The 12,619-nt window shown below is 35.7% G+C and overlaps 1 protein-coding gene across 2 annotated transcripts in view; it reads right to left on the bottom strand.

Annotated features, from left to right (window-relative positions):
• Positions 1 to 12,619, bottom strand: part of GRAMD1C (GRAM domain containing 1C) — a 102,082-nt gene that overhangs the window by 59,957 nt on the left and 29,506 nt on the right. For both annotated transcript variants that reach the window (XM_037057397.1, XM_037057398.1), the window contains 3 exons: positions 11,627 to 11,711; positions 2,435 to 2,538; positions 1,624 to 1,719 (listed from right to left, as the gene is read on the bottom strand). In XM_037057397.1, coding sequence (XP_036913292.1) covers positions 1,624 to 1,719; positions 2,435 to 2,538; positions 11,627 to 11,711 — 285 coding nt within the window. The remainder of the gene's footprint in view (positions 1 to 1,623; positions 1,720 to 2,434; positions 2,539 to 11,626; positions 11,712 to 12,619) is intronic.

Raw genomic sequence — 12,619 nt, 5'->3', positions numbered from 1 at the left:
GAAATGACTGATTCCAGGGCTGAGCAGAAAAAGCCTGTAACATCTTGTGCTAAAAATCAAGGAAATGTTCAAACAAGGCTGAGAATAGTCAAAAGGACAGCAGATCTAGCTTGGGGAGGGGTTCTCATTGGCCAAATTTGTGACAATTTTAGAATCAAAATAAATAATGGTAGTAATAGATTACAACTCATTGAATAAAACAAGAAACTATGAGATCATACTGATATAAGTAAATAAATGAAAAATGTAAAGTTTGATGAGGAATAGGTATTTACCTAGTTTCAAAGTAGCTTGCCACAAATTATTGTTACAAAAGAAAACAGGCTAGCTTTATGGTAGAGTCTGACAGACACCACCTTAATCAGGTGATCAAGGTGAGTATCACCAGGAATAGTGTGTCATTTGACAGGATGCAACAGTAAGAACAGACATCACTTCCATATTATTTCTGCCAAAACTGCATAAGCTAAATAGCAGACAAAGAAATACCAGACAAACACAACTGAGGGACAGCCTATAAAATAACTGAACTGTAATTTCCTAGAGTGTTGAGAGCACAAAAGCCAAGGAAAGACTAAGGGACTGTTCCAGAATAAGGAAATTAAAGACTATGGCAACCTAACGTAATATGTACTTCTGAACTGGGTCCATTTGTCCCAAAAGATATTATACGGAATTGAAGAAGGTTTGCGGACTGAAGAGTGGTAATGACCGATGTTGATCTCTTGATTTTGATGCTGTGGTCAAGTAGAGGACGTCTTTGTGGGACATGATAGAGTATGTGGGTTGATGTCTGGGGTGATGAGGCTTTAGAGTAAAACCTTACTTTCACACAGTTCAGAAAGGAAAAGTTCTTTGTACTGTACTTACAAGGAGAGGATTATTTAAAAATAAAACAAAGTGCATTTAAAAAAACTACAAGATTCAAAGTACTACAATGATTCAATGTCATGAGAGCATTTCTGTCCCTGCTTCTATCTTTCCTTTTTCTCTTTATTTTTTTTATTTCCTTCCTTCCTCTTCCTTCCCTTCCATACCTCCTTCCTTCTTTGGTTCTTTTTCTTTCTCAACATTACGCTTCTAATGTCACACACAAAGCCCTAATTAATTTTTAGGTGGGTATAAAATGACTCTTCATACATCCCCAGTAAGAAATGGCAGATGTCACAGGTGGTGAAGAACATGATGGCAGGTAAAACAGCTGCCACCCTAAAAGTATTCCAGTGATCATGTGTTACTTGTAAGCTACCCAAATCTCTGTTCACTAGAACCATTTGCTTTTATTAGTTACTATTTTATTAGTTACTATTGTGCATAAAAAACAATTATGGAATTATTAAGGATTTAGAAGTAATAAGCATGTTTTACTAATGCTTACTCTATCTACTTCTCATAATGAAAAATGATAAATATGAGAGAAAGTTCTCTTTAGACTAAAGTATAAAAATATTAGCAGTCATTTAAAGTTAACCATCAATAAGCATTTAAGTATACAGAAATCTAGTAGGAAATTCAATGTATCTCGATTAGATATTTCTAACTCCAAGAATTGCTTATACTCCCAACACTGAGGCAGATTTTCTCAACATTATGTAATAAGGCAAAAGTAGAAAAGTTTTTCACCTTTTCACCCTCTGTAGCAATCTGGATAGCATTTGGGATAAGTCGAGCAGTTTTCTCCTTGGTCATGAAGGTTATATTCTTTAAAGCAATAGAAATCTAAACACACAAAAGATGAAAAATCACAAAATGGATTTTTTCATAATACATATAATACCAAATACCAAGTATTACCCTGATCTAATCAACAGATCAGGGTAAAAACCTAAAGGAGTTAATAATATTAATTACATGCTTTCATTCTCTGAGAAAAATAGGGTGAGCAGTCAGACTTTCTTCCCTTCAGTAATTTTCCACATCAGCTCCTGTCTCTAACATTAGGGTGAAGTGTGAAAAGGCAGGTGGGAGCTGATGCTCTACATTGACACATGCACATAAAACTCGGACAGTCTGTCACATAAGATATGACTGCACCAGTCAAAAGGATATATATAAGCTTTTTTCAATCTGAAATCTTTCTCCAACTGTATTACATATGTACAAACAGAGCTCAATGTATTGAGAAAAACAGATTACACACTTCTACAACACATATACTGTGTTAACATATATACAGGTATACATATACAAATATATGTAAATTTACTTTAGGAAGGATAAATGGTGATAGAAGGAGACGGCTAGGGTGGTAAACACATGATACACTATACAGATGATGTACTGTAAAACTGCACAGCTGAAACATAATTTTATTAACAAATGTCACCCCAGTAACTTCAATAAAAAATAAAAAATTAATAAAGTACATTGCTTTTAGGAGGCCTGCATACATTTCTATCTATGCAGTTACTTGTATTAACAAATCAAATCTTACTGTAGTCTCCCATCTGAAGATGTTGCTATGGAAACATAGCCAGTTTTCTGAAAGGTATAGTCGTCCCTGAAGCAAAATGTCCCTCTGAAGAGCACAAGCATAATCTACAGACACAAAAACAAGGAACAGCTTAGTCACAAAACTATGGCAACTTCATAAATCTTATACTACTTTAATGCATGGGAAGTCATCACTCTTTGTTCATTAGTTCGTTCATTCATTCACTCATTCACTTACTCATTCTTCCTACACCTGCACTAGGGCTACCAGAAAAGGACCTTGCCTTCATGGAACACAGTCTAGAATGGAAAGCATATAATAAACAAATACATTTATAAGTACAATGACCAAAGTGTAGAGAAAGCTGTAAGAAAATACAACAAGGCATACACAGATATGGAGGACTGGGCAGGGAGAAAGTATGTCAGGAAGAGTTTTCCAGAAAAAGTAATCTTTAAACTGAGATCTAAAGATCAATCAATACAGGGTCAGCTGGACCATGAGGGCATGGTGTGTGCAAAGGTGCCATGGTAGGAAGAAACACAGCACATTAAGCAACTATACAAAGAGAGATCTCTGGCCCAGATAAGCTGGAGAAGCTAGATCATGTAAGGTGTCTCAGGCCATGGTAAGATATTAAATAAGATGAGAACCCATTGATGAGTTTTAACTGGAAGGCGCATGACCAGTTGTATCTTATTAAAGACCACTTTATTCACACAGTGAAAATGGATTTGGATAATTCAGCTGGGAATCCAGGGAGAAACTGATGGTGGCTCAGACCAGCTGACAGTATTAAGAGAAAGAGGTACTTAGATTCAAAGATATTATGACATGGGAAAGTGGCATTTCCCAACGATGGGAAATTGGTGATTAGTTAGGTGGTGGACAAGGGTGAGGAAGGGAATAAGGATAACTCCAAAAATTTTAGTTTGTTTTAAAGTTGATCCTTCCACCTCAGCACTCAAATCTAGCAAAATCAAGACTGTGCTGGTAAATGCCACTGCCTGTCAACAAGTTAATACCATGCTCCTAAGATTAAGATCTGTCTCTTTCGATAATGTAAATAGTATTGCTAAATTATCAATAATACAAGATATAAAGAGCTGCTTTGAGGAGATTTAGTTAAACCAATAAATTTTAAAACTATACATGGTGATTAGCAATTTTAGGGAAAAAGTTATAGAGGTTGTCAACCTCAAAATATTTACTCATGTTAAAATTTTAAGCCAATACCAAAAATCGAACAAAGTAATATGCTCTTTCAAAATGCGTCCTTCACCAAAACAAAACTAAGATGTCACCAAACAAAAAGTTCTAGTAAATAATTAAGCAGATTGAGGTACTCATTTACTAGCATGCTTCTCTAAAACAGGGATTGGGCTAAAGGTCACCTTGAGGTATCCTGAAATTTTTATCTAAATCGCTGAAACATTTTATTAATTTAATGCTTCTAAAATTTCACATCAGAAAAATATCTGGTAGACTTATTAAAACACAGATAGCTAGGCCCCTCTCCCAGAGTTTCTGATTAAATGTCTGGGGTGGGGTGAAGAGTTTACATGTCAAACAAGCTCCTAGGTGATGCCAACATTGCTGGTCGGTGGACTACGTTCTGAGAACTACTGCATTACTTCACATTAACTATGTTCAAAGCTACCACAGCCAACTGGATTACTTTAACTGTAGACTAATATAGGTTGAAAGACCTTTTCAGTGCTTTTAAAAATGGTTTCTCAAAAACAGGTATAATAAACTTTTATCTCAATAACATTTAATTTTGGGGGTGGGATGGGATGGGAGTAATAGACAGAAAACTGTACTTGAAAAATAATTAAATAAAAAAAAATTTAATTTTTATGAAATAGCATTATGGCAATATATCCTATACAAGAAATGACCACAACTTTTTAAAAGCTAAGAGATTTTACTATTTTTCTTTCAATTTCCTTACTAATAAACAAGCATGCAGTTATCAGCATTTTATTTTATTTTTTATTTTTTTACCTATATGCATGACCCATGGACGTGAACAATGGTGGGGGGATTGCCTGAGGGAGTGGGGGTTGCTGGGTGTAGCAGAGAAAAGGGGGAAAAACCTGGGAAACTGTAATAGCATAATCACCTAAATATAACAAAAAATTGGGTTTTTTTTTATCTTTTTGTTGTTGAGTTGTTTAAACATTCTGGAAACCAAATCCTTCTCAAATATATGATTTGCAGATAATTTCTCCCATACTGTCGATTGTCTTTTCACCTTCTTTATAATGTCCTCTGATGCACAAAAGTTTTAAATTTTGATGTAGTCCGATTTATCTATTTTCTTCCTTTTGTTGCTTGGTGTCATATCTAAGAATTCATTGCTAAATCCAAGATCATGAAGACTTGCTTTGTGTTTTCTTCTAAAAGTTGTACGGTTTTAGCTCTCATAGTTAGGTTGTTGGTACCTTTCAAGTTAAATTTTGTATACAGTGTGAGACACAGGTCTAATACCATTCTTTCCCATGTGATACCCAGCGTTCCCAGAACCATTTGCTGAAGAGACTTTCTCTCCCCGTTGAAGGATTATCACATGTTGTTGCAAATTAGTCAGCCATAGGCATATAGTTCTGTTCCATTGCTAAGGTCTGGCTCTTTCCCTGGCTCTCCAATTATCAGCATTTTAGAATGCAATATTCTACCTGATTTGAGTCATGCTAACAATTTCATTCGTATAAAATGGAAATAAGAAAGTAATGTTTATCAAAAATCATTTTATGAAATTTTTAACTTTATAGCTGTTTACTAGAAAGTTAGAATAAAATTAAGTAAATTCAAAAGCAACATATAGGCCAATTTGATGCCTGTGTTACATCAACTATTACATGATCAATTTTGGCATAAACAAATGGCTCCAACTCAAAGATTTTAATAATTATTATATAACAATGGATATAGTGGAAATATATACAAAGTGTTATGGAAATACAGATGGAATGATCTATCTGTACATATTTCTAGAGTAAGCTTTCAGAGTAAGTAGTATGCACATTTTAAATAAACAAGATGTACTATTTAGTTTTACAAAAGAATTTAGGCATATCTATCCATACAGGAAATGACAGTGAATTAAAGAATGTGTTTTTTAAGTGAGATGATGAGACAGATGCCGTCAGAGCTTTGTGAATCAGCTGGGGGTCTTCACAGATAAACAGTGCACAGCACATGTGCATTCATTACAAATTCATGCATCTGCCAAGGTGGAGCCACTTTAAAAGTGAGTTTTGCCTTGTATGTAAAGTGAATACAATTGTATGTTTAAACAGTAAGAATTTTACTTGCTAGAGAATGTTTAAACATAGCAGTTTGGCCTCTGCTTATTTATAGGTTTTATAAATTTTAGAATCAATTTCTCTTTAAGGTGGCTCAGATTTTTCAACTCTTGTGCACATAAAATTGAGTTGAAGTTCATTCTGCCTTTTTTCTTTACCCAAATTTTGAGTTAAAGCTTCATGTGGTAACTGCACCCTATTCACACACTGTAGTCTAAATTTTTGAAGTTGGTACTCAGTAAAAGTAGGAAATAACAGGGTCAAAGCTAATTAAGGTCACAAACTTCCATGAAACCCTTAAAGTCCAAATCTTCTTGAAATTGTGAATCATACTCCTTCCAGTTTAGTTTCTTCTGCATTTGCCATACTTACTGACACTTACCTTTTAGATTTTGCACACATTGAGATTAAACTGGGTCTCTAATGTGCCAATTCCCATTTCCTCTTGTGTTATAAGTGCAAGCTAACATAAGTGAACATTAGCATCAAGTAGCATAGACAAATGTATGTATTTGCTTGATTCAATTTGTTGTGACCTCATCAGTATGGAATTGGACTTGAGCCATTTCAGAGATAATGAAACTAAGTATTATATATTGTTGCACTCTTAAGTTTTCAAAACAGTGTTGAAAAATTATTTTTATTTTTTAAAACTCAGTTTAAAAAGACTAAAACATTCTTTCAAAAAAGGCTTCTAAACATGTTCCCAGTTTTGCAAATGCGCTTAGGTTTTGTAAAAAAAGCTGCTATTGCCCTGGCTGGTGTAGCTCAGTGGATTCAGCACAGTCCTGGGAAGCAAAGGATCGCATGTATGATTCCCAGTCAGGGCACATGCGGGTTGCAGCTCCCAGTAGGGGATGCATGAGAGGCAACCACACATTGATGTTTCTCTCCCTCTCTTTCTCCCTCCCTTCCCCTCTCTCTAAAAATAAATTTTACAAAAACCTTTGGGGAAAAAAAGCTGCTATCAAATACAATTTAAAAAATGAAAAGCTTGCTGGGACTTTCATTTGAGGGATTTGACATACTAACAACATTAAATCTTCTGATCTATAAACATTTATTGGATCTTCCTTTATCAATGTTTCAGTTATCAGCATAGAGAGCCTGCACATTTGCTAGGTTTACACCTAAGTACTTCATTATTGGGAGGTTCTCATGTAAATGGTATTTGTGAAATTCAAATTCTAATTGTTCACTGGCAGTGTGTATTAATATGATTCTTTCTTTTACTTTCAATTAACTTTCCATCCTATGACCTTACTAAACTCACTAAATATAGATTATCTGAGATTTTCTACATGAAAAGCAAAGATACCCACTGAAAGAAATATCTAGAAAGCTATCCACAAAATGTTAACCAAAATTATCTATAGGTGGTAGGATCCTCAATGACTTCATATTTTATCTATACTTTTCTGTATGGCTTTAATGTTTTATATATCACTGTGTCATCAGATTAATTTCTTTCAATACAGCAATGATGAGTATGATATATTTACGAAAGTTTCCACAAAAAGCAGTTGATTTCAAGAAACATTTGCAACACTCATGAAAAATATTTTAAAAACCTAACAAGCTACTTTGAATTAATAAAAAACAAATAACCACTAGAAAAATGAGCAAAGCTTATGAAAGAAAGCTTCACAGAAAAAGAAATACAGATAGTTTATACACATATAAATACATCATCAACCTTCTTCATAATTAAAAAATGCATATTTAAACAATGATTATGTACCATTTCTATCTACCAAATTTTACTGAAGCCAAGTTCCTGAGGTATGGCCAAAATAGGTATTTACAAACACTGTTGATGAGATTTTAACCCTTTTGGAGGATAACTTAGCAACAGCAAACTTTTTAAATGTTCATTGCCACTTTGCCACAATTCCATTTCATAAAATTTACCCTACAATGTATGCACATGCGTGATAAAACAAATGTACAAGAAGATTCAATGTAACATTAGTGATACCAGTAAAAGACAGGAAGCAATCAAAATGTCCATTAATAGGGGTTATGTTGAACAAATTATGGTACAAAATTCATTCAAATAAATATGAAGCACCCATTAAAAGAATGAAGTGAATCCATATGTAGTATTAATAGAAAGAGCTCTAAATAAAATTCAAACAGTAAGCACAGTTCTCTTAGAAATGTATGTATATTCCCCTTGAAATACACAGGGTAGGCAAAAGTAGGTTTCTAATTGTGAGTATGCAAAACACAACTTACTCTTGTATTATTTATTAATTATTGTATTATTTTCCATACAAACAAATGTAAACCTACTTTTGCTCCACCATGTATACAGAAAATTTCTGGAAATATCTGTAAGAAATTACTAAAAGTGATTATCACCCAGGAAAGATGTTGGAGTGGTCTTCATTTGTTAGTTAGCACCTAGAAATGAGAGGCCGGAGGTAAAACGGAGGCAGGGCCCTTGCCACTGCAATCTAGCAAAGAGTTTACAGTAATATAAGAGGCTTAGAAGCAAAATAAAGACATGTCTCGCCAATTAACTCAGCAGTCCTAAGCTGGGTTTGATAAGATTGCCGGGGATCCCAAGCACTGCAACCAAAGTAGCACAGGAGGAGGGGAGAGCCCTTGATACTAAGCTGAGAAAAGGGGCTTCTGTCACAGTCTTACTAGGATTGTCAGGTGTTCTGAACCTCAAAGCGGGTGGTCTGAAGGACTACCTCAAAGCACAGAAGGTAGTCCTTCAGATTCTATGCCAGGAACTAGAGCCTCTTTAACAATTTCACTAAGACAAAAAAAAAACCTTTGCTAACTGAAAAGAAAGCCTTTGTAGCTGTATGTTATTCCCAAGGTTGAGAAGGAGAAGGGGGAGGGGGACCTAGAAGCTGAATAAGGTATGTAACCCTGAAACCCAATAGTCAGAGCATTCAGATTAGCTGAGTGCCCACTTGTAGCTTTTTGCTCCAGTGTATAAATAAACTTGCTACCTCATTTCCACTATATGTGTTTGTCTCTCACCTGAATTATTCTCTTGTGAGCAAGACAAGAGCTGAGTCAAGGGAGGGAGCCTCTTGACACAGGTCTCTCTCTCCCCAGCGCTAAGACACTGAAAGGGCCACACTCTTTTCACCAAAGTTCGCTTGCAGTATTTGAACATTTTATCTTGAGGATGTAATACTTTTAAATGTTCCTAAAAGTTGCTTTAATTCATCATTACAATTTTTAAGATACTGGGCTTTAAAGTCCTTAGCTATCTCCAAGTTCAGCTATGTTGAATTGAATACTGACCAACAGTATCAGAAATCTGACAAATTTCTCTGAATAAATTATTTAAATAAAGTATATACTAAAACTAAAATATAGTTCCATATTTTGATTGTAAAGTATCTATATTAAGCTTAGATTAAAAATAAAGCACTTTTGTAAGAAAAATGACTAAACTGTTCCTTTTAAAATCTGTTTCCAAAAAATCTATCTGAAAGATTACATGAATAAAGACTTTGGTGAGTTCCAGCCAAGATGGAGGCACAGGTAGAAACCCATTGTTTCCTCATACAACCAAAAGGAAGATAACAACCAATCTAAAATCAATAAACACCAGAAGCACCAGAAAATCAAACCTCATGGAACTCTGACAACCTAGGAATTAGAGAAAAAATCAACCTGAACAACCAGATCGGTAAGACAGTTGGACCACACAGGCCGGCTGAGAAAAACTGCTGTGAAGCGGTGGACCACAGGGGCAGGGCTGACTTAAAAGAAAACTGAGACTCTGAGTTCACTGTGGACTATGGTGGTGGTTGCTGCAGTGGGAGAAACTCCCAGTCTCACACCAGAGTTGGTTGGAAAGTGAGCTAGAGACAAACAGGAGAGCTGCATTGTTCCTTCTTTGGCCCCTCCTTCACAGGCAGCGCAGCAACTAGGGTTGCCCTGCCCTGCTGAGTACCTAAGGCCCTGCCCCCTTAAAACCAATCAGCTGCGCCAAGACAAAGAAATATGGCCCAAATGAAAGAACAGAGCAAAACCTCAGAAAGAGAACTAAGCGATGGGGAGATAGCCAACCTATCTGATGGAGAATTTAAAGCCCTGGTAATCCAAATGCTCACAGATCTGATTGAGCTTGGTCAAAAAATGAAAGAACAAATGAAAGACACCCAAAATGAAATTAAGTAAAATATTCATGGAACCAACAGTGACAGGAAGAAAACCAGGACTCCAAGCAACAATTTGAAACAAAAGGGAAAAATAAACATTCAACCGGAACAGAATGAAGAAACAAAAATTCAAAAAGTGAAAAGTGTCATACAAACCTCTGGGACAATCTGAAACATTCCAATATCCGAATTACAGGGGTGCCAGAAAGAGAAGAAACAACAGCAAGAAACTGAAAACTTATTTGAACAAACAATGAAGGAGAACTTCCCCAATCTGGCAAAGCAAATAGACTTCCAAGAAGTCCAGGAAGTCCAGAGAGTCCCAAAGAAGTTGGACCCAAAGAGGAACATACCAAGGCACATCATAATTACATTATCCAAGATTAAAATGAAGGAGAGAATCCTAAAAGAATCGAGAGGAAAGGAGAGAGTTACCAACAAAGGAGTGCCCACAAGACTATCAACTAATTTCTCAAAAGAAACCTTGCAGGCAAGAAAGGACTGGCAAGTAGTATTCAAAGTTGTGAAAGGCAAGGACCTACATCCAAGATTACTCTATCCAGTAAAGTTTTCATTTAGAATGGAAGGGCAGATAAAGTGCTTCCCAGAAAAGGTCAATCAGAGGAGCTTATCATTACCAAGCTCTTATTATATGAAATGTTAAAGGGACTTATCTAAGAAAATGAAGATCAAAAATATGAACAGTAAAATGACAACAAACTCACAACTATCAACAAATGAACCTAAAGGAAAAGAAAAACAAAGAAAACAAGAACTAAGCAAACAACTAGAACAGGCACAGAATCAGACAAATGGATATCACAGGGAGGGATTTCAGTGGGGAGGAGGAAGGGAGGAATGGGGGGGAAAGGTTCAGGAAAGTAGAAGCATAATTAGTAGGTGCAAAATAGACAGAGAAAGATAAAAAAAGGTATAGGAAACAGAGGGCTCAAAGAACTTATATGTATAACCCACAGATACGAACTAAGGGGTGGGGGAATGCTGGAGGGTTGAGGGGGCAGGGCAGAGAGGGGATAAAGGAGGGAAAATTAGGAAAATTGTAATAGCATAATCAATAAAATATACTTTTTAAAAAAAGATTATGTGTCCCTGGCTGGTGTAGCTCAGTGGATTGAGCGTGGGCCTGTGAACCACACGATCGCGGTTCGATTCCCAGTCAGGGCACATGCCTGGGTTGCAGGCCAGTTCCCAGTGGGGGACTCACGAGAAGCAACCATACATTGATATTTCTCTCCTTCTCTCCTTCCTTTCCCCTCTAAAGATAAATAAATAAAATCTTTAAAAAAAGATTATGTGAATAATGTGTATATATATTATATGTATATACCCCTAGAAAATTTTGTTAAATTGCTCTACAACATGTTAAGGAGTATCTTTTATATAGGGAAAGATAACATATATTGAATATCAAATTTCAATTTTTCTTACAGAGCCATTTGAACCAAGCACAAGTAGAAATAGTAACAAATCCTTTCCCTTTATTTCTATTTTCTTAGCCAGTACTTAGTATTTTTACAAATCAGAAATCTCCCTTCTTCAAATTACAACTTAATTTAACACTGTATAATTATTGTATAATTATGAATGGATAACATGCTGCTTATATGGAAAAATATTTTTTGTCTAGCACAAAGGCTAACATTTTCTATAATACTGTCACTCATCAGCTCCGGTTTGATAATAAGGTGGTAAAATGGGTTTTTGCAACTTCTGGTCTTTTTTACCTGCTATCAGCTTCTCTGTATCAGGTAGATGTGGGAACTGTCTTTTGTATTCCTCATTCCTGTCTTTATAGGTGGAACTTGAAATCTGTAACAATGAAAAGATTAAATTCCTGTTTAATTATAATCTTCATTAAATGAGCTGAAATGTAGCACCTTAGAAAATAAATTTAAAATGATCTTTAAAATAATATGCTTTTTATACAATATTTTGTATGTCTTTGTATAGAAAAACCACATAAACAAACATTTCAAAAAACACCAAAAGGAAGCTACCACTAGGATGGAGTAAGGAGCTTGGTAAATCTTCTCTGCAAAAGCAAATTTCTACCTAGAAAAAAAAAGGTCAAAAACAATCACCTCAAAATAATAGGAAGTTGACCAAAGGCATACAAACTCAAAAATATTTGTTCGTGAAATTCCATGGAACTTGGAAGCAGCAGAAATCTGTGGCCCCATTTCCTTAGCCAGCCTCCACTACTCTTCCTCTCCTGAGAGTTCAATCAGTGTTGAAGTTCTACTAGGACAGAACAGACCATGAGAACCAGCAGCTTTGCTGAGAGAGCAGGCTGAGTGTATTCAAAGTGAAACGCAGAAAACGTATGCCCAGAAGTGAAATGGAAAATTGTGAGATTATAGTCCTAATGGGAGCAAGAAACAAGCAGACTGACATATTAGCAGGGGATTAAACAGAGATCTTAAAAAGAAAGACAGCCATAGGTGGGCTTTATAAATATTCAATGTATTTCCTGTTGAACAGAGGCTGCATGCATACATACGCAAGGACTAGGGGAATCCCAGACTACCCACACGTTCCAGACTAGAGACACAGTAAGTCTCAGGGTAACATAAAAACTGAGACAAACTTGAAAATGGTCTGAACTTTGAAGGCATTCCCCAACCCACACAAATCTGTCAGCAGAAAGAAAAGTCTTACTGGCTGGCTGTATTTGCGCACACATTTTGACCATTCATTGTCTGGCATAAAAGGTGACC

Source organism: Sturnira hondurensis, unplaced genomic scaffold, assembly GCF_014824575.4.
Source record: "Sturnira hondurensis isolate 20B ecotype Veracruz unplaced genomic scaffold, ASM1482457v3 Scaffold0009719, whole genome shotgun sequence".
Classification (NCBI taxonomy): domain Eukaryota; kingdom Metazoa; phylum Chordata; class Mammalia; order Chiroptera; family Phyllostomidae; genus Sturnira; species Sturnira hondurensis.
The sequence above is the reverse complement of the archived record's forward strand: the minus strand, read 5'-3'. Positions and strand labels throughout refer to the sequence as shown.